At 36.0% G+C, this 20,335-nt stretch overlaps 1 protein-coding gene across 3 annotated transcripts; it reads left to right on the plus strand.

Annotated features, from left to right (window-relative positions):
* The first annotated feature begins 37 nt into the window (after window positions 1-37).
* FBXO8 (F-box protein 8) lies at window positions 38-18,149 on the plus strand. 3 transcript variants are annotated; one of them, XM_084204704.1, is made up of 6 exons: window positions 38-231; window positions 1,986-2,325; window positions 4,504-4,630; window positions 11,424-11,542; window positions 12,986-13,182; window positions 13,907-18,149. In XM_084204704.1, exons 2-6 carry the CDS (start codon window positions 1,997-1,999, stop codon window positions 14,092-14,094), a joined length of 960 nt encoding a protein of 319 aa, XP_084060830.1. In that variant the 5' UTR covers window positions 38-231; window positions 1,986-1,996; the 3' UTR covers window positions 14,095-18,149. The 3 variants fall into 3 exon arrangements, with proteins under 3 accessions (XP_084060830.1, XP_084060828.1, XP_084060829.1); XM_084204702.1 differs by having other exon boundaries at window positions 101-231; window positions 1,989-2,325; XM_084204703.1 differs by lacking the exon at window positions 38-231 and adding an exon at window positions 655-752.
* Window positions 18,150-20,335: the final 2,186 nt, after the last annotated feature.

Raw genomic sequence — 20,335 nt, forward strand, 5'->3', positions numbered from 1 at the left:
CGTCCCTCCCCGCGGACGTCACTTCCAGCAACAACAGCGGACGTCAGAGCTGCCCGGGCAGGAGTCGGGGCGGCGGTGGCGGCGGGCTCGGCCTCCCTGCCGAGGCTCCTTCCCTGGGCCTGTCCGCCCGTCCCCGCCGCCAGGCCCGCGCAGCCCCTCCCGCCCGGCGCGGCCCTCGCACGCAGGCGGGCCGGGCTCGTCGCGGCGGCGGTTGGAGCGGAGCTGGCACAGGTAGGGTCCGCGGGGGCCCCTCCGCGGCGCGGACGGACGGGCGGCCCGGCCAATCGGCAGCCGGGGGCTCCGGGAGCGGCCCAATGGGGCCGGGGGGCGGCACCCGCCGGGCCGCGATCGCCGGTGCCCCGAGCGGGGCGGCAGTGCCCGGGCCGGGTCCCGGTGCCGCTCTGCACGGGGACCAGCGGCTCGGCGGGCGGCACGGCTGCGGAGCTTCTCGGGACGCGGTGCGGCCTTGGGCGGCTTCGGGCCTCGGCTCCCTGGGGCGGCTCTGGGCCTGCGGGACGGGCTGTGCCTCCGCCCGCCAGCCTGGGTGCCCGGAGCCGGGATTGAAGGGTTTTCACGTTCCGGGGGGGGGGACCGGCAGGCCTCGGTTGTAATGCAGATGCTATGAACGAAGCTTGAGCTTCGATGGGCTTACATCGAAGGAAGGAACGTTTTCCTGTTGGGATTATCGTGGCTGCAAATCAGCAGCCGTAGGGCTCGGTTACTATGAAGTGGAGAGTATTTATATCTAGAGTGTGTGTTGATTTTTATTTAATAAAGCAGAATCCAATACTAATGCAGCATTAATCAGATTGCTTTTAGCATCCTATCATGCTTGTCAACGCTGCAAAAGAATTTATTATGCAGTAAGTAGCAAAGTAACATGAGGAAGAAACAATTAGAATTTAAATCAGACTTTGATAGATAGCAGACAGAGCTAGAGAAGATCAGCGATTTATAAACAAGCTCGATGTTATTTTTACTGTGGTAGCTATTCCAGCCAAGCTATCAAGAGGTTTCAATTACTAGATAAAATTACATTGAAAACATGCATTTGAGTGGTATACTGAATCTGAAGATTGAAAATATAGGTTCAAAATAATTTCAAAATATAGGCTTTGACGTCATTACCTAAAAGGTTTTCGAACAATGGGTTTGCTCATCTTTTATTATGAAAACATTCATCCTGAATGATTACAATGCGGAAAGTAATTACGTGATTGGGAAAATTATATGTGTTCTAACAAATGGCATATAAGCTGCTGAATAGCTACACAAATAGCTCGTGGATTTTCAGCAGCTGGTTCTAGACTGGTTTAAATTCTGTCTCATTTTGTTTCCTCTGTGAAATTTCTTCAGTTTGTCCTTGAAATAGCTAATGTTTTTTTTTTTTTTTTACATTACAAAAAGGCTTTTTATACTATTTCTGTAGGGATATTCTCTTTATAAGTATGTGAGTATCTTATTATCAAAGCTACTAGGTAAGAAAGCTTGAAAAGATACTTATCCTCTTGTTTCTGAGCATTCAAAATCCTTTCTGCATTATCACTGAAGTCATTAAGCTTTGCTTCAGTGTCAGTCACTGCATTATCCAATCATTGACTCTAAAGAGTCCTTCATTGACTCTAGATAAGGTCTTTTTATGAAATTTTGAAGGGAGTCTGAAGATTCCAAATGTTCTGAAGCCTAAGGTTTCTTAACTTGTATGAGACATAGATAATATTTGGTACTCTTTGAAGAAGCTTATTGTTAATTTTGTAGCTCTTCAAGCATGGAAACTGTTGAAAAAATCTTGGTGTTTTTAATGGGTTTTGTTTTCAGTATTTTTTCAGTTGCCCTATGAAGACTGATTACCTGGTCAACATAACTTTGCCAGAACTCACTTTCTACCTATTCAGATCAGTCCTAAAATTTCACTTACGTGCTAAGTCTGTCTTAACAAATGTTTACAAATAGCTGTCAACATCTAATTTGGGTTTTATGTCCAGCAGGCTCGCAGATGGGTCAGGGACTCTGGAGAATTGCTAGAAACCAGCAATTGCAGCAGCAAGGATACAGTGGACAAGGCTATCTTACCAGAGAGCATGGTAGGAGGATACCTGCTAACAATGTTTCCAATACAAGCCATCGCAAACAAGCTCAAGGAGGCATTGACATCTACCACCTGCTGAAGACAAGAAAATCTAAAGAACAAGAAGGATTCATTAACCTGGAAATGTTGCCACCAGAGCTCAGTTTTACCATTTTGTCATACCTGAATGCAACTGATCTCTGTCTAGCATCATGTGTCTGGCAGGATCTTGCTAATGATGAGCTCCTCTGGCAAGGGTAAGCTCAAAAAAAGAAATATCACCTGGGCATAGTAAAAAGCATTAGATTTTAAATTTGCCCCTCAGTAAGTGCATTTTGTCTTTCTATCCTAGCAAAGGTTTCCTAAGTTAAATGAGATTTATATAGAGGAAACATATATTGTTTAAAAATGTGTTATTCTGGATTTCTGATTAGCAGGGGGTATTACTGGAGATTGCTACATACACAAGTGTGCTTGGCACAAGTGTACATGTGTTATTATTAAACACCTGGTGTTTGAGATAGCATGACAGGGACTTGTCTTCACTTTTGTATTATCTCAAAGCACATCTCAGGTGTTTGTATCATTACTTCTCTAAACTTTGAACAGTTGTCTAGCTTAAGCAAGCAAACCTATTCAGCCAGGCTTCCAAAGGAATAGAAGTCAGAACTCACCTACTACACTTGAAGCAAATTAGGTGTATCTTTTTTGAAAGATGGCTATGGAGGGAGGAAAGAAAAGGTTGTTTTTTTCTCAAGTGAAATTTCTTCAGCCTAACACTTGAAACACATTTATGTATAACATATGCAGAATTTGAATGTCTGGGAAATAAATAAAGGAGCATTTTTAAGATAAAACAGTGTGATATCAAAATGTAATTAACATTTTCTTTGGTATTTTATGTTTTACAGCACTAGGAAACACTCATGAAATCATACTTATCTTTAGAGTAGATGGTCAGCAGAACTTGTAAATTCTTCCACAACATTTTCTTCTCTCTTAACAGATAGTATTACTACTGTAGCAGTTGTGTTGCTGTTCAGGTTGTTTATTTACCTTTCATTATGCTCTACATCTCTTCCTCCCCTCATCTGTTTCCTTGCCCGGCTGCATTTGAATTAAGCAGCTTCCCTTCCTATTGTGCTTTTGAACCTAGCAAAAGGATAATGCAGTGTAACTTCTTAGTCACATTTGTTCTGCTGTCGGGGACTGTTCTATTGACAGGAAGCAGGAATTCTAGTGAAGGATACCACTAAGCTTCTAAGTTTATCAATATGCATTGTAGTGTGCTCAGTTCTTGATATCAAACCCAACCTAAATACAAGTAAATTCCCTAGACCAAAGCTTGGAGATAGTAGAGCTTCTTAATTACATGCAGTATATATTCTTAACATGTGGGGTGGAAATACATATTTTCCTTGAAGTTTGTTCTGGGAAACAATTCAACCATTTTTTGTGAAGTGTTTCCAAATAATACTCACATTCATACCACATTTCTTTTGGTAACGAAAATGCATCCTGATTTAGCAATAAATAAAAATCTCAATTTGCATAATCTCTGTAAAAATCTTAAGTATTCCACACATATAAGGGTGTGTTTAGCTTTGGCAAGTACTGTAGTTGCAGTTCCAAATTCAGTCCAAATAAGACCCAGGTTCCAGATTTGAAAACAGAATCTTTGCCATGTCTCCAGTGACAACCTGCTGCGTCCTAAACATTTTTCCTAATTATTTGCAGGGCAGGTGTGTTGAAGCAGAGCTACCAGTTCAATAAGAAATCTAGAGTGTGTAGAAAGGGAATTGCAGATGGTATCATCAAAGAAACTGAGACGAGGGACAGAAACTGATGGTGAAACTGATATGGAGTCAGGGTGGAATAAAAAGGAAAGAAGCTCAAAAGTTATAGAAGATAGAGGGGGATGGGACTGGATCTAGTCATTAGGACTGGCCAATTAGGACAAGAGGAAGAAGAGTTGAGTGAAGAAGGACAGATTGGGAAAGTGCTGAATTAATGGCATAATTGTGTGCAGGTACAGTGTCCAATTCACTGCACAACTGGGGCACAGGAAAAGAAGCAGAGTGATTTAATCTGTCATAGTATCCCAGGAGAACAACTTGTTGCTCTTTGCCAGTGTTCAGGTTCTGGGAGTGCCAGAGGTCTCTGCTGTGTGGTTGTCATTATGATGCCACCTACTGGGATACATTTTGATGTTGCATTCAAATACACCAAAACCTCTATGAGAAGAAAATGTTAATCATATAATTGAAGATTTCAGAAAAATATGGCAAAAAGACTTAATACCTGTTACAGCAACCTACTTCTAACTTTTCCTATAGCTCGAGTATTAGCTTTGCAGTGTTGATTACATTTTGCTTCTGTAAAATCCATGAAATTTGGAAAGGAATTTTTATAATAGATCAATTCTATTTTCATAGGTTGTGCAAATCCACTTGGGGTCACTGTTCTATATACAATAAGAATCCGCCTCTAGGATTTTCTTTTAGAAAATTGTATATGCAGCTAGATGAGGGCAGTCTCACCTTTAATGCCAACCCTGATGAGGTAAGTGAACTGTTACTGACAGTAACAAAAGTTACAATAATTGTGATTTTTTTTTTTTATATAATTACAGCCATATAAAACCAAAGTTTTAATCAGTGCTTGTTTTACTGTAAGGGTGGCTAATACTGAGCTACAGCAGTATTCTGGTCTTTTTTTTGAGTATTGTACCTGTGTACATCATTTACATGACTTGCCTTTTAAGTGCTCTGTATACTTCCGTGGATGCCAGAAATTTGTAACCACATATTAACTTAGGAACAAGGCAGATATCCTAACTGAAGAGACAGTGGTGAATTGGAAGAGTATACCAATGAGCTTGCATATATAAAAATGTTAAAATGCAGACTTTGAGTTTGGTTCACTTTAGACAAAGCAGGATGAGGTATAAAGTCTGATTACTTCTATTGCAATCCCATTTTCTTTTAGGAGATTTTCACCTATTTCCACTATCATGGAGCAAATCTTGAAATAAGAAAAAGATCTGCTGAACTATCCTGAAGATCAGTTTCATTTAGTTTCTGTAGGTGTTTGTTGTGCATAATCTTTTCTTGTAGAACAGCATAAATTTATCTTCAAAAAAAAAAACATCCCTTGTCAGACTGAAAGGTTTCCATTTATAAGTTCATGTAACTAACTGGAAAAGTCAGTTCCTGCTTTCAGTCTGTCACCTCTCAAAGAAGAAAACAGTTTGAGAGTAGACAGCTTTTGCCTGGGAGATAGACAGTTAATGCCCAAGTGGCAGAGAAAGTCTTTTTTTGTGTAAAACAAGACTCCTGCTTCATGTTTCCTTGGAAAAGAGTGTACACAGTACTGAACAAAAATGCTGTCAACTTTCTGCATATAGTTACACATATATGGGGAAGTGGTAATTGAATAAATCCCAAGTAGAAAAGGGATTGAGATATGAAAAGAAACACTTCTAGAAGCAAATTTAACCTAACTGATATGATACAGAAAGTGTGAACTTGTGACCATGGGGTAAAATAAATAAAGCAGTTCTGTGAATGATTGCAATAATGTAATTTTGTTTAGATTCTTGCTTTATCTCATATTCTGCTTGATTTAGAGACCATTATTTTTATCAGTCACAAATAGAGTATTTTGTAATTTTTCTGGTAGAACTCTGCCTTGAACTCTTGATTCACAGCATCAAAGCATCATCACCTGGCCACTTGAGTGATTAGTATTGTTTTTCTGCAGAATTTTCACAAATTTAGTAATAAATATGAAAGCTTTCAAACTAGATGCAATATTTAGGTAACTTACATGTTTTCAGTAATACATCAAGTATATTACTGGTAGCATTGTGCGTCCAAATTTTTCTTTGTATTTCAATTTTTTTAACACAATTTTTTTACTTAACTATCTCTGTTTATAATGTGCCATTGTATTTCAACCTTATTTAAAGTAATCTTGGTATCTTTAAAGCATTTGGAGCCCTCAGAAAAAGCACTTAATAGACGATTCATTATTTTTAAAGGCAATTAAGATCTGCAAATTAGAGCTAACTTAGGGCATAACTAAATTAGGTATTAACTTTATTTTGCTACTCTTGCTTCTTCATTGTGGTTATATTTTACAATAGAAGTACAAACACTCTGCTTCAATGAGAGATGAGAACCTCAGGGTATCTCCTAAGGGCTCTGTTCCTCTCTCCCTGTGGAGCACCGTAGCCTGGTAGGAATCATTCAGGGCCTGAGTTTCAGGAGAATTCACAAATACTGTTGATTTTAGTGTTTGCAACTGTGATATTGGCAGAATTATTATTATAAGGACACTGTGACTGGAACAAATGATATGACATTCCACTATTACAAATTGTGTCTCCGAATTTCCTGCCAAACTCTTCTTTACATTTGATAACAGACCTGATCAAATTACTATAAAAATAGGAATACTTACAGCCACAGGAGCAAGATTCTCCAAAGGACACCGCCCATGTCATGAAAATGGGTAACCAGGCTCCACAGCAACAGCTCCAGAGCTAGCGGTGGCTCACGGGGTAGGGAAGAGCATCTGCACACTTTGTGGTAGGATTCTCCGGTTAGCCATTGTTGTGTGCATGGTGTTGTGATATCTGCTGTAATTTAACGTGTTGATTGTGTGCATGAGCTTGCATAATTCGTAGCAGGTGCTCACATTCTGCTAAAAGGATGTGCCTAAACACGACATGTAATCTGAAAAAAAAAAACCTCCAGTGCATGTTTGGGTTGGGTTTTTTGTTTTGTTCTGGTTTTGTTCTTTTGGTTTGGGTTTTGGGGTTTTTTTGTTGATTGGTTGGTTTTGTTGGGCTTTTTTCATATGGCACCACCATTGTAGACAAGATTTTGGAATCTGGTTTTTGTTGTTTCTTTGGAGAGGGGGGATAGTTTAGTGTTAGTATTAGCACTTGAATATAGACATGTTGTTTAATCTGCCTACCTGATTTCTGCTATATTTTATTTTAAAGAGTGTATGGTGTATGTGGAATGTTTCTCATGCAGTGCTCATTTCATCTTGTGTGCTTATGACTCAGAATTTGTAAGCAACCAGAAGTTATTTCCCATTGTTTTATATCCAGTTTCTAACTCCCTACAAAATATTTTGTCAAGTTTATTACATGGATCAATGCTATGTAGCTAAAATTGAAACTGAAGGTGCAAACAAGAATCTTTTGGTCAGGAAAGATCTATTTTTTTGTTTCATCGTTAATGGTTCTAACTGATCTATTAAATAGCATTTATTTTTATGTACCTTGTGGAATCTGTACTGTACCAAAACTGTCTTTAGTGAGGTCAGGATTTCTTTTGCATAGCATAGTAATAAAGTACAGTAGCACAGTGCTTTTACTGAACCTGTCTTTCCACTATTCTGGTTGTCTCATTCTGCAAGCTGCCCTTAGTTTTTGACAGTGAGGCCAGGTTTTTCTGACCTTTTCCTGGTTATAAATGGTTAGCCACTTGCGTAAAGCTATCTTACCTGATTTTTAATTATAGATAGCCTGTAGATGATGGATTGTTTACTGTGCTGTATTTCTAAGCAAAGTTTTTGAAACTTACCCTATTTCCTAATAATCTACTAAGCAAGACAGTTTTGAGATTATTTAATTTATCAGTCTGAAGAATATTATAAGTACATATATGTTGTAGAGGAAAGAAGTTCTTTTATGTGACATCAAAAAAGTTGGAAAGGAACATTGAGCTGAAACCTTTTGATATTTCTACATTAAAATCAGAATGGTTTAATCTTGTAAATTATTAGTTATGGATTCTGTGTAATGTGAAAAATATTTCAGCAATCTATTTGCAATTTCTGCTATCCTGTTTAAGTCACTGAGACTGTATTTTAAAGGCATATAGTGAAAAGAGACACTGTTTGAAATGTATCGTACATATTGCGTCCACATTTGTCAGCAAATGACTCGATTCATAACTTAGTAACTAACAATCATGAAAATTTGTATTATACAATATCTCCTCAATACTCTGCATTGTTCCAGAAGATGCACCATTAGATACCATTAGATATATTAAGATAGTGTACTTTCCTAGAAAAATGGGAACAATGATACCATATATGTCTAATTATTATTAATTAATAATGTTAGTGTTACCCAGAGTCACCAGCAGAAGTTGAGACTCTGCTATACTAGATACTGATTCCAAAATTTCTTTAACTTAGGATATGTCTGGTTTGTTTTGTGTGCATATCTAAACAGAGGTGCCACAGGCAACTACAAAAGTTTTAATGTTGACTGCTGTACTGAAGTGCTCTGAAAGTACTCTTAGCAAAGAAGATAGTGAGTGCAGAAATGGAATCAACACTGAAAAGGAAAAGTTTTCCATTTTAGAGATCCTGTATGGATATAAACAAATCCAAAGACTGTTGGAAACAGGTAGAAAGCAAGCTAGGAGTGTCAGTACTGTAGAATTGGCTGGCAAAACAAGCATTGTGTGTGAGGAAAAAAAACCAACTGTAAAAAATAACACTGAAATACAGCAAATGGCTTTTGTTGTTACTGTTAATCGATGTTTAAAGTTGTTGCTTGCATGTATAATTTAAATCAACACTTCCATACATTAATATTTTATCTGGTGCTGTCTGAAATTCAGAGATAACATGCTTGCCACAGAGGCAAGGTTTAAGGCATCCTTCCTAATTCTCTAATGCTAAGAATATTACAGGCCTCTGAATTAGAATTTTAAAAAAATACTGTAAGTGCTCATTCTGCAATGTTTCCCAAGTGTTAAAAAGGCCTCTTCAGAGCTGATAGATCATGGCACAGAATAGCCTACCTGACTACAGTCAAATGTTTCCTAAGAGAATCGCCAGCTACTGATAAATAATCTTAGCATAGGTTTTAATAGTGTGTACAGCTACTTACTTCAGCTACTATATATGCCACAAGTGACCATTTTAGCTACCAAAAGTGATTTATTTGAAGCAAGGGTTCTGAGAGGTTTTCAAGGTAGTATTTATGGTGTTATGAAAAACAGATTCAATGACATGCTGTAAATCTTATAAATAAATTTCATTTGCTGTGAGACAAAATTTAAGAACTTAAAAGAGAAATCAGGCTTCTACTGTTGCAAAGTATTTTTGAAAGCTTAGGATGAAATAAAAAGCAACTAAAAACCATGGCATGTGTTGAACTATATTTTATTTATACCCTGTTTACTTGTGAAGGAGCTGAGGAAAATGCATTCACAGGGCAAGATATTGTCAAGCATTGCGTGTGGTAGGGGAGAAAGGAATTAGTGAGAGATAATAATAATGCAAAAACTTTGTAGCTTGTCAGATGGAGATCCTACATTGAATTGCGAGTTAGTGCATGAGAAAGAAACTGCAGCATTTACTGTCACAGAGAAACAAACCCACTATCTTAAAGAAGGTATTATTGTCATCCTGCCTCTGCTATGTCATGCTAGGTATTTTCTGGATGTGTTGCAGAAGTGTTTATTAATTGCAACAGGAATGCTATTCAATGCTATTCAAGACTTCCCCACCAGGCTTCAGTTTGTATTACCTTAAACTAATACTTTTTACTGAAGCAAACACGTAAATCTCATTAACTTGGGATATATGTAAAGGAGATATTCTGCTGCTCATCTTACATAAATTGCCCAAATTCTTGTTGCTATCTCCCATTTTTAATTTCTTATTTAGCTCTGGCTTAAGAAAGTACTTAACATCATGTATGGACAAACTTAAATATGATCTAATTTGGACTAATTTTGGACTGACATGTAAACTGATAGAGCAACATGTTACATTGTCATCTAAGTATAGATTTTTCTTAGAATTGGGGCATAGCACTACTAGTTTTTTTGTTTTATCTATCTAAAAGCCTTTATGTTGTAATTTATTTTTGTAAACCATTATTTTAACAAAATAAATGTATCTTGATTAACTGCTGTTTTCTATAAATATATAAGCAAAAACTATGGACTGGTAAAAATAGCTAGTTAATACTACACATGTTTTTTGGCTTTTAATTTGTGTTCTTAAACATTTATTCTATCTATTTTCCTGCTTTATGCAACTAAGACTTTGCTTTGCTAAGACACTTCACAAAATGTTCCAAATCTGCACTCAGCCCTTTATTTCTTTTTCACACAAAATTCAAGAGCACTGGGAAGTTTAGTTTATACACTGAATGACAGGTTGCCCTTACATCTTTGTAGCTGTAATGTAAACTTCAAGGGCAGACTTAAAAAATATTGTGAAGTTTGATATCAGAAGATTTATGAAAAAATATTTCAGACGTATTTAGGTTGTGGCCTTGGTACATAATTCTATGCAGAAATGCACTGTCCTTCTCATTTTACATTTCATCCTTCTGCTGTAGTCAAGATCTATTGTACTTAAGTGTTGCAACACTTCTTAGTAACAAGTGCTGAGAATTGCTCCCAGCCCCTGCCAAACTGAATCGGAAGAACTTGGTTAGTTTTGCTCAGGTTTAGATTTTTGCTGCTGAAAAGTGTGAACATTTTTTAAATCCATTAGTTGGGTTTTGATTTCTGAGATTGTAAGGAAAATAGTTTTATGCTTTGGGATATTTCAATGACCAGAGAGAATCCAGAATATCACTGAAATACCTTAAATTTGCTGTGTTTATTCTATAAGAAATGTGTGTTTGGTCAAAGCGTAAAATTCTGGAAATCATGAGTATAAATTATATGCAATTCTGTATTTTTAAACTATTTTTATGTTAGGCATAGTGTTCTTATTTATGTGTATGCATATTTATATATGTTGATACTTACCTATGCTTTGAAATCAGCGTGCTTGTGTTTATTTGCATTATTACACATTTAAACAAATGCATTTAATGCATCTATTTGAATGTGATACATTGTATACATGTGAGAACATTACTGTTTTAATGAAAGATTTTGAAGACTAAACACATTATGGCTAAGATTTTCTTATTTGCAAAAGTTATTAAATTTCTGGTTATGGTCCCTGCAACATTTTAAATACTATTACAATAGTATGAAAATCAAAATACTGATATGTACTGTAAAGAAATTATTAAAGAACCATCATGTTCATTATGTGGTTCATAATTTAAAATTTTCTACTATGACTGTATATAAAATCTCAACCATAACATTAAATTTCTTTGCATTTGATTTATAATTTTAGAGTGTATTCTGCATGTTGAAATGTGATTTAGAGGAGGAGGAATCAATCTGAAAAAACAAACCAGTTAATTTGTAGGATTACAGTCCTACATTGTAAAGTACAGTACTTGTTCCTAAATACATTACAAAGATTAAACATATTTATATGTACGTGTATTTTATCTCAGGGTGTCAACTACTTTATGTCCAAAGGCATACTAGATGATTCACCGAAAGAAATAGCTAAGTTTATCTTTTGCACAAGAACACTGAATTGGAAGAAGCTGAGAATCTACCTTGATGAAAGGTAATTAAAATTTCTCTTAAAACACATTCTATTAATTTTCAATGTTCAGCCCCATTTAACAATATTTTGAATGTAGAGATGCCACTTCAAAGATGTAAAAAGGCAAGAAAATTCAGCTAGGTAATGGTTCCTCTAAATCTGAACAGTCACTTCATTTAAGTATTTATGTGACTGTAGTGCTTAATAAGAATCCTCAAAAATATTGCCTATAAATGATAAATCTCTCATCCTCACAAAATCTTATATGGATATTTTGCTGCTTTTTTTGACTTAACAGGTTTTTTTTTTCCCTTTCTTGTGGGTCTTATTCAGAAAAAGTAATTATCACTTTACTAAGGGATGATCGCTTTTTAACTAATGTTGAATCACCTAACCATTACTTGGTTGTCTGATATTTCTTGGTTGGATTTCTTGATTCCTGACATGGAAGGGAACAGCCTCTTGGAGACATCAGGAGCTGCAGAAGGGAACTCTCTCCCTGCTGTAGCCTGGTGTTCTGTCTCCACAGTGCTTTCTCATGCGGTCAGGTTGGGGGAGAGCAGTATCATGAAGGAGAATTGTAACTGCACCTGAATAGGAAGAACAGAGGGCCAACAGTACTTCAACAGGAATCCTCTCCTGCTTCTCATCTTCTTCAGCCTGTGCTACTAAAGGAATAAAAATAATCTGTAATATTATCACCACTGGCAGTCCTGTGCAGTAAAACTTCAGATTTATAAATCTTTTAGACAATAATAAAAGTACAAAACCATTTAATGGATGAGATTGCAAGTTATTGTTAGTGACTCCTACTCCCATTTATCTTCCCTTCATAAAGAGAGTATGATCAGACACTAAAAATAAAAACTGCTTTTTTTAAATGTTGAAACTCACAAGCAAGGTAAAAATCAGGTTAAACATAGGAAAATATTCGTAGGTTCACTTCAAATTTGCTTCCAAATTTTTTTCTACTGTCTTTTGCACATCTAGTAATATAGGTATGGTCTGAATCTTTTATATGTGTTTGTGTTCAGTGCAAAACACTTGGGAACATCACATTCTGATGGACTTCATGAGCAAATTTTGCCTAGCTGAAGCCTGGTTTTAACAAGACAATCCTGTAACAGCTTCTACTTAGACATCAAAATGTGTGACACTTATCAATCTATTTTTAATAGTTTTGTCTCAGATTAAAGGAATCAAAGCCTCTGTGTAGACCTTTATCGAATATACATACAAACTTTGAGTTCTGATTAGTGTATGTTTTTGTAGTATTTGGCTACAAATAGGCAAAGAACATGTGTTTATATTATCTTTGTGCTGTTAGTGATAATTTTGCCTTTTAGCAAAAACAAAAGGTCGTGCTGTTCTAAAGCTTTAATTTTTACTTTTAACATCTCCACATTTTCATATTTAAACAGTTAAAAGAAACTTTTCTAATGATAAGGGTTTTTGTTCTTTCAGGAGAGATGTTTTGGATGACCTTGTGACGCTGCACAACTTCAGAAATCAGTTCTTGCCAAATGCACTGAGAGAGTTCTTCAGACACATTCACGCTCCTGAGGAGCGTGGGGAGTACCTTGAAACTCTCATAACAAAGTTCTCTCACAGATTCTGTGCTTGTAATCCTGATTTGATGAGAGAGCTTGGCCTTAGCCCTGGTAAGCAAAAATGAGCAGTGGATCAGTCTTTATACTTCTGGGTGATGTTACTGTTTCTGATAGCTTTAAAAGCAGCACCTAAACATGTATATCTGAAAGTACAAAATTACTCAATTGGAAAACAACCCATAAAACATAGATTCTTTTTTTAGCTGGTTAGTTGGGTTTATTTCCATGGTATCTTTCTTCCATTTTTGTATGTACTTTGAGCTTTTTTCTTTTCTGAAGTTTCTCTTGCAGAATCTTACACACTTAACATTTTACCTTATGGATAGTCTCACAGAAATGAAAGGGAATATTGGGCCACATTCAAGTTAACAAGCATTTCTAATTGGTTGGAGGAGGCAGTTTTCAGCAGTGGAACTGCTTACATATTTAAAAGATAAGCTTTTGCTGCATGTTGACTTTAGTTTATACAAACTTCAAGAATCTGTTTAAATGAAAATGTATAAAGCCCTTAGTGGCTTTTAGATTATGTAGAAATATTAAGAGATTTGTAAATTCTCATTTGGCAGTGTGCTGACATTATTACTTTGAAAGTTGCTGTATTAAAATTTATTTCTGTGGATTCCCTTCTGAATAGTTGTATGTATATGTGTATGTATGTATATGTAAAATTATTAACCTAGATGATAAAGACCATAAGGTTCTTAGACAAGGAAAAATACTTTTAATGATCACAGTTTCTTTTTTAAACTTTTTTTATTTATTCTCTCTTGTCTAGATGCAGTTTATGTACTGTGTTACTCTTTGATTCTACTTTCGATTGATCTAACAAGCCCTCATGTGAAGAACAAAATGTCAAAGAGGGAATTCATCCGAAATACGCGACGAGCTGCACAGAATATTAGTGAAGATTTTGTAGGGCACCTTTATGACAACATCTACCTTATTGGCCACGTGGCTGCCTAAAAGCACAATTTGCTAGCACTTAAAATTTGTAATTTTCAAAAACTACATCAATTCAAGATATTAATTATTTTGTAGAGATGGGGGTTATTTTAGTGCTGGTCATTCTAACCTCTGTATGCAATCAAAGTTTGTGTGTGTAAGTGTGTGTATGTGTAAACTACCTTTTCTATCTATTAACTGTGGGAACAGAAGGATTTTTTTTTTTCATAATTTTTTTTAGCTTTGCACAAAACAATGCCATTAGTCTGACACAGCCATTTATGAATGTTAAACTGACATTACAGTCTAAGCTGAAAAAGTGGTGAATTTGTGCATTAGATCTGCTTGAAACTTTAATAAGTTCATTCTTTTTAGAATACCATGTAATGTGTATATATTTAACTAAAGAGATTTATAATCATAATTATTTTATTGTAAAGTATTTTAACTAAAATTTCTCCTTTTATCTCTTAAATTAGTGTTGGACTTTTCGTTTGCATTTTTTTACAATGCTAACTACCTCAGATACTTAAGTTAGAGGAACATTGATCTGAATACTACAATAAAGTTTATTCTAGGAGATGATAAAACACTTGTAAAATATCTAAGCTGATGTTTTATACTGTATTTATCAACTTGAATTAGCATGTTGCCAATCTGCTATTCACTCAATTTTAAAGATTACAGGCTCTATTTTAGATGAACCCTGATGCCATAAAGGGTTATCCAGGGGAAATCATGCAGTGTACAGAGAGGTTTACATCATTTACATACACAACCTATTTTGCAGATACTGGTTTTTTGGAAACAGGACAACTACAATCACCTGTTCAGCACAGTAAGCAAGAAAAAATCTGAACAGGGAAAGTGGTAAGAGTGAGTAACATGTTGCTGCTTTCAACTGGTTCCCTCAGTCTAGAAGTGTCAGTGATGGAAATGCTTTGGCAAATGTATACCAGATGACTCGTTGCTAAAGCTGTTAAAAACTGACGGTGCAAGATTAGAGCAGTGGCTGTCCAGGATTGGAGAACTGTTTCAGAGTTAGATACTGAATTACTTTCTAAGTTGGTCATGTAGCTAGATTTTAAACAGCTCTAAATTTGTGGAAATACTTCAAAAATGACCTGGTCAGGTTGTGTCTTGACATTTCCTAAGTGTGGAGAATATTAGCAGTGGAACTGCTGTACATGTGCAAGAATTGACTAAGGATTTGCCTATGTTTTGTTCAGACAACTCTAGGAGCAGTTGATATAACATGTAGTTGAAGGAAGAACTGTTCCTGATTATGTTTGTTTACATAATATTCAGCTATCAGTAGCATCTGGATACATCATGGTAACAAGTATATTTCATCTTTTTCCCTACTGTACCATGAGGTGACGTGGGAAGGTATTCTTAATCTGTAAAACAGAACTAATATGAGTTTTTACATAGAAAGCCTATTGCAGAGCCAAGAATTTAATTCAGGAGTGACCCCTCACAGCCATGCCCTTTGCCTATGCTGCTGCTTTCTGTTTAGCACCTAGGGAGTGTTACCTTTGTTTTAGATGTGACAAGGACAGTCCATACAAGGGCTGTCCATACGTAAATGATGGGAAGAAAAAGATGTAGCTATTACTATTTCAAGTGTTTATGGCTCTGCTCCACAAACCAAAATGCATGCAAGAAAAGTACTTTTTTATTGCATTACCTTTTATCAAGTGTAAATGCCATTGCATTTATGTAGCATACACAGCCAAAGCCAGGAGCCAGCAGTATTGTGGCCTGTGTTACAGACGGGTTTACAGTATCACCTGCCTTGCTCAGGATAACTACAGGATAACCCAGTATTGTTTCTTATATTGCAGGATGTCAAAGGATGCGTTCTGCAGTGGTCAGTTAATTTCAAACACAAATTCAGAGTGTATGGTACAGTGGGGAGGGGAGTCTTGTTTAAGGCACAGGTGTCTGCTGCTGTACTACAGAAAAAAAATTGAAAGCTTTTAATGTAATTTGTAAGACCAGTTATAAAGGAGAAGTGTCTCTGGGCTCTTTAAAGCGATTTAAGTGGAGATAGCAGAATATAGTTTCCTAAGAAACACTCCTCAAAGGTTACACATTATAAAAGAAGAATTCAGTGAATTTTGAAATTAGAACTTTTCTTGCTAGAAAATATTTTCTTCTCAAACCACAAATGCAGAGCAAGGTTTAATTCTCTTCTGGCATATGCTTAGGTTGACATTAGTGATACTGGCTTTGATTTTGCACTAGTAAGAAAGTATGAATTGTTAGTCTGCATTTCTCCTAATTTCCCATTACCCTGATTCAGTACAAAACCTTCAGGCAGACAGAACATGTTTTTTCTGGAATAGATGAGTACATCTATTAGCAAGGTCTAGAAAACTTCTAGGCCAGTGTCGCAGCCAAGAAGATAAATTAGAAACAGAATGATACAATTCAAGTTTCCATAAGGCTAGGGTAAAAGAAAACAAAACCCTAATGACATGCAGATAACAGCATCTGCTCTTCACAACAGGATTTTGAACAGTGTTAGGGGATTAGCACCCAATTCATGCTCTACATTATGTTAGTAACTCAAGAGTGGAACAGAAGATAGCAAACACAACATGCCAAGTGTGAATTCCCTCAGAGGCAAGCACGAAGCAACTAATTAATACAGACATTTCTTTTTTTCTTTTTCCCGTTTGAGTCTAAGTCTAATGTGGCTGAGAAGTAATTTTTTGCATTTTAGCAATCTAGATTTTACATGAAAGTAAACAATTTTCTGTCTTAAAAGGAGAAAAAAAGTTGTAATCACTCTTAAAAAGTGAAAAAAATTTGTCTTCATTGTCCTCCAAAGACTCTTTAAAAAACAAAGTTTTATGCAGTGTTTTCTTCAATGCACTTGGTGCCTCCATGCACATTTTAAAATAATGATACTTCATTGATCCATGTGTCACTAAATGATGTGATGTGGAAATAGCTCCTTGATCAAGCACTTCAGAAGATTTAGGTGGAGGATCTCAAGCTCAACTACATGAGCATGATCATGCATATAACTGTGAAGTGTTTCCCAAGCTATTGTGATTCCACCACTGCATGTCCTTTGAATTTTGGCCATGTGGTGTTGCCTTAACTCTTAACTGTATGCACTGTACACAGCACTGAAGGAAGAAGTGAGCCTGCAGCCCATCCCTCTGCAAACACTCACTGTTCTGTCCTAAAAGACACTAGAATTTTTCTGAATGGCCATTTCTGAAAGTTTGATAACTTCAGTATACACAGATGGGACAGGAAGAAAACTTTTGTGTTCATGTTTAGATAAGGAGTGTACCTGTGTCCATGTAAAGTGTCACACAAATGCAGCTCATGTTTGCTATTATTATAAAGTCTGAGGCTCTGATTGCATTCTTTCAAGGAATATGGCATATATTAGATATTCACATAGCTTAGCTATAGACAGCACCTGATATTATCTGTTTTCTCAAACTCTGTCTCAAATTTCTGTCTAGAATACTTTCCATTCAAACTCTAAACAACACATTTATACAGTTTTGACTTTTTAAAACAAATCAAAGCTGCTGCAGCATACAGCAACCCAAACAACTACAAGTTAGAGACATGTTTGTCAATTTGGAAGCAAATGAGAAATTTGCATTCAGGAAAAGAAATTCAATTTGTTCTCTTTAACCTTTCTCTTTCACCCCCCACATTGGAAAAAGAAAAAATGTAAACAGTTTCAACATACAGCTTTAAGAAAATAAACTGACTAGCTGGGCAAATAAATGTTATTATTTCTTCTTCAGTATTCTGCAGTTTATTAATGTTCTTAACATAAACAAGTTTATCAACAAGGAATTGCTCTTTTTCAAAGTGGTAATACTTTTGTTCTCTGTGTAAGGATGTCATTGTGCAATCTGATACTGTTCATAACTCTGTTTTTAGAAAACAGGTATTATTTTAAGCACTTAAAATTGAGGTATACCTCCTTGATCATGTTAAAATGTCAAAATTATAATAAGTATTTGGGAAAACTATTGAATTAGGTTTTTTTTCCCTTTTAAAATATTTCATGGGTGTATTAAAACTAATAAACATTGAGGCTGATGACTTGTTCTCTGCCATTGTAAAATCTCCCACTCTAAGCTCAAAAGCACTATTAAAGTGGCCGAAGAACAGATTCCCATGTCTCACATCAACATGTTATGGTTTCATTTTGCCTTGAAAGAGAAATACAAACTTTTATAATCTGCAATTAATAGTGATTTTAGTAAGATGAAATTTTATGTGATAATCTAATATTATTTATGAGATGTTTAAAGTTCAGACTTGCCATGTGTAATTAAATAATAATCAAATACCTAGGAGTATTTACAGAAGTGTGTCTGTAAAAAACCTAAAAGGGATCACATTGCTTCTTTATCACCTCGGTGTTTTTACTAATATTAATGTTAGTAAATTTGCAGTTTTCCTTTCTTATTCATATAAATATGCTTAGAGAAAATATTTAAATTGAATACTTACATTTCCTATGTGAAATTTACTTGCAAAAACAAACTTTCTGTACTTAAAATATTAGAAAAGCAAAAAAACTTCAATTCATTGAAAGAAAAAAAGAGGCTTTTAATTTTCAGTTGTGTGGTTCACTTATAGACCGTAATAGAGAAAACAAGCAAAAAGCACTTTTCTGATTCCCAGCAATCAAAAAAATGCATTATTTAAGCTTAAGAATAATGTATGTGTACCTAACAGAAATCAAGCATGTTTTTGTGAAAGCAATATTGTCAGCATACCAGTTATTTTCAGAGAGAGTATTCATTTGTAAAAGTTAGCTTTCTTCTTGGCAGTGTTGGAATGGAATGTTGGATTTAATTTAAAATGATTAATGAGATTTTGTCAGACTCCCTGCCTTTACCACCACTGCAGTTTGTCAGCACAACAACCTGGGAAACCCGGACGCCACTCTGTCGCCCAAAACTGCTTTCCAGGAAAAAATAAACCCGAGTAACTAGTGCCAGGTACGTGTCGATGGTATTGTCTTTCAGCTGTTGAAAGTTTAACTCTAAGCTGGGACATTTACACATTCTGAGGAAGTGAACCTCATTTGTTATTTCAATAGTCTGTTTTTGACAGTGGATACCAGTGTGAACTTAAATTTTTAGAGCAAGCATAGCCATTTTTTTAACCTTATGGAAAATCCTATAATCCATGCAGAAGAGGAAGACTTTAAAAGGGAAAAATATGTATCAAAGCTTATTTAGCTAAGTTTTTCTGGAGAAAGACCTTCTATTTAATCTGAATACTGTATTCTGTTAGGAGGAACTCATCCTTTGAGCACTATGCATGCCAGTAGCTTTCTGAGTGGCAAGGAATGTTCTGTTGGACTTGAGACAGATGCATCAGTGTGTATGCCAAGAGCCAAAATCTGACAAATTTGCAACACTTCTCATATATGACCATAACATAAGCAAATGAGTAATTCTTTCGAAATCTAAGGTTAATATTGAAAATTATTTACAATTTGTCCTCTTTGCTTTCTTTGTGGAAGTTTGTTCTGTTGGTCTACAGTTTGAGCACTGTGTTTTCTTACATGAAATACTCAGATTATTTCAATTTCAAAAGCAGCCTTCCCCTTCTGAGAAGACATGCCTGCCTGTGCTGTGCAAGTCCTCCTGCAGTCACATAGTGCTGTATCAAAAAACTGACCTTGAATTCACTCCTGTAGACCACTTTTATACACCAGTTCCATCCATTAACTCAGCAGGCAAAAAATCCTGCAGCCTTCACAGAGATGTAGGTGATGAAAAGGAGTTTGTACTGCTCTGCTGCACCAGGCAGGATGTACTCCTTTGAGGGGCATGATGGCACATGTATTCTTTGCATTACTTTTATCTTAGCTGGTTTTCATATGTTAAAAAAATATTTTCACAACTACAGTTTCCCTGTCTTCATATCCAGAATTCAGGCTAATTGTCATAATTTCTTGTAAGACAACTGAACTGAAATACATTTTTATAACTGGACAACTTCCTGAGTTTACTTGCCTTGTGCAGCATTAATCACCTGCTGATTAATGACAAAACAAACGAGGAAATCACAGAAGTTCTTTACAAGTGCTAAAGAAGTGCATCTCTCAGCATGCTTCTTAGTAACAATCAAGATGCTGTATTTTTTCACATTAAATGTAACTTCTTGTTTCTATATTCCATTTAGGAATTTATATCAATAAAAGTATTTATTACTGTTTCACACTGTCTGAAGTCTGACAGTACCATTTCTGATT

This window comes from Fringilla coelebs, assembly GCF_963513975.1.
Source record: "Fringilla coelebs genome assembly, chromosome: 4".
Classification (NCBI taxonomy): domain Eukaryota; kingdom Metazoa; phylum Chordata; class Aves; order Passeriformes; family Fringillidae; genus Fringilla; species Fringilla coelebs.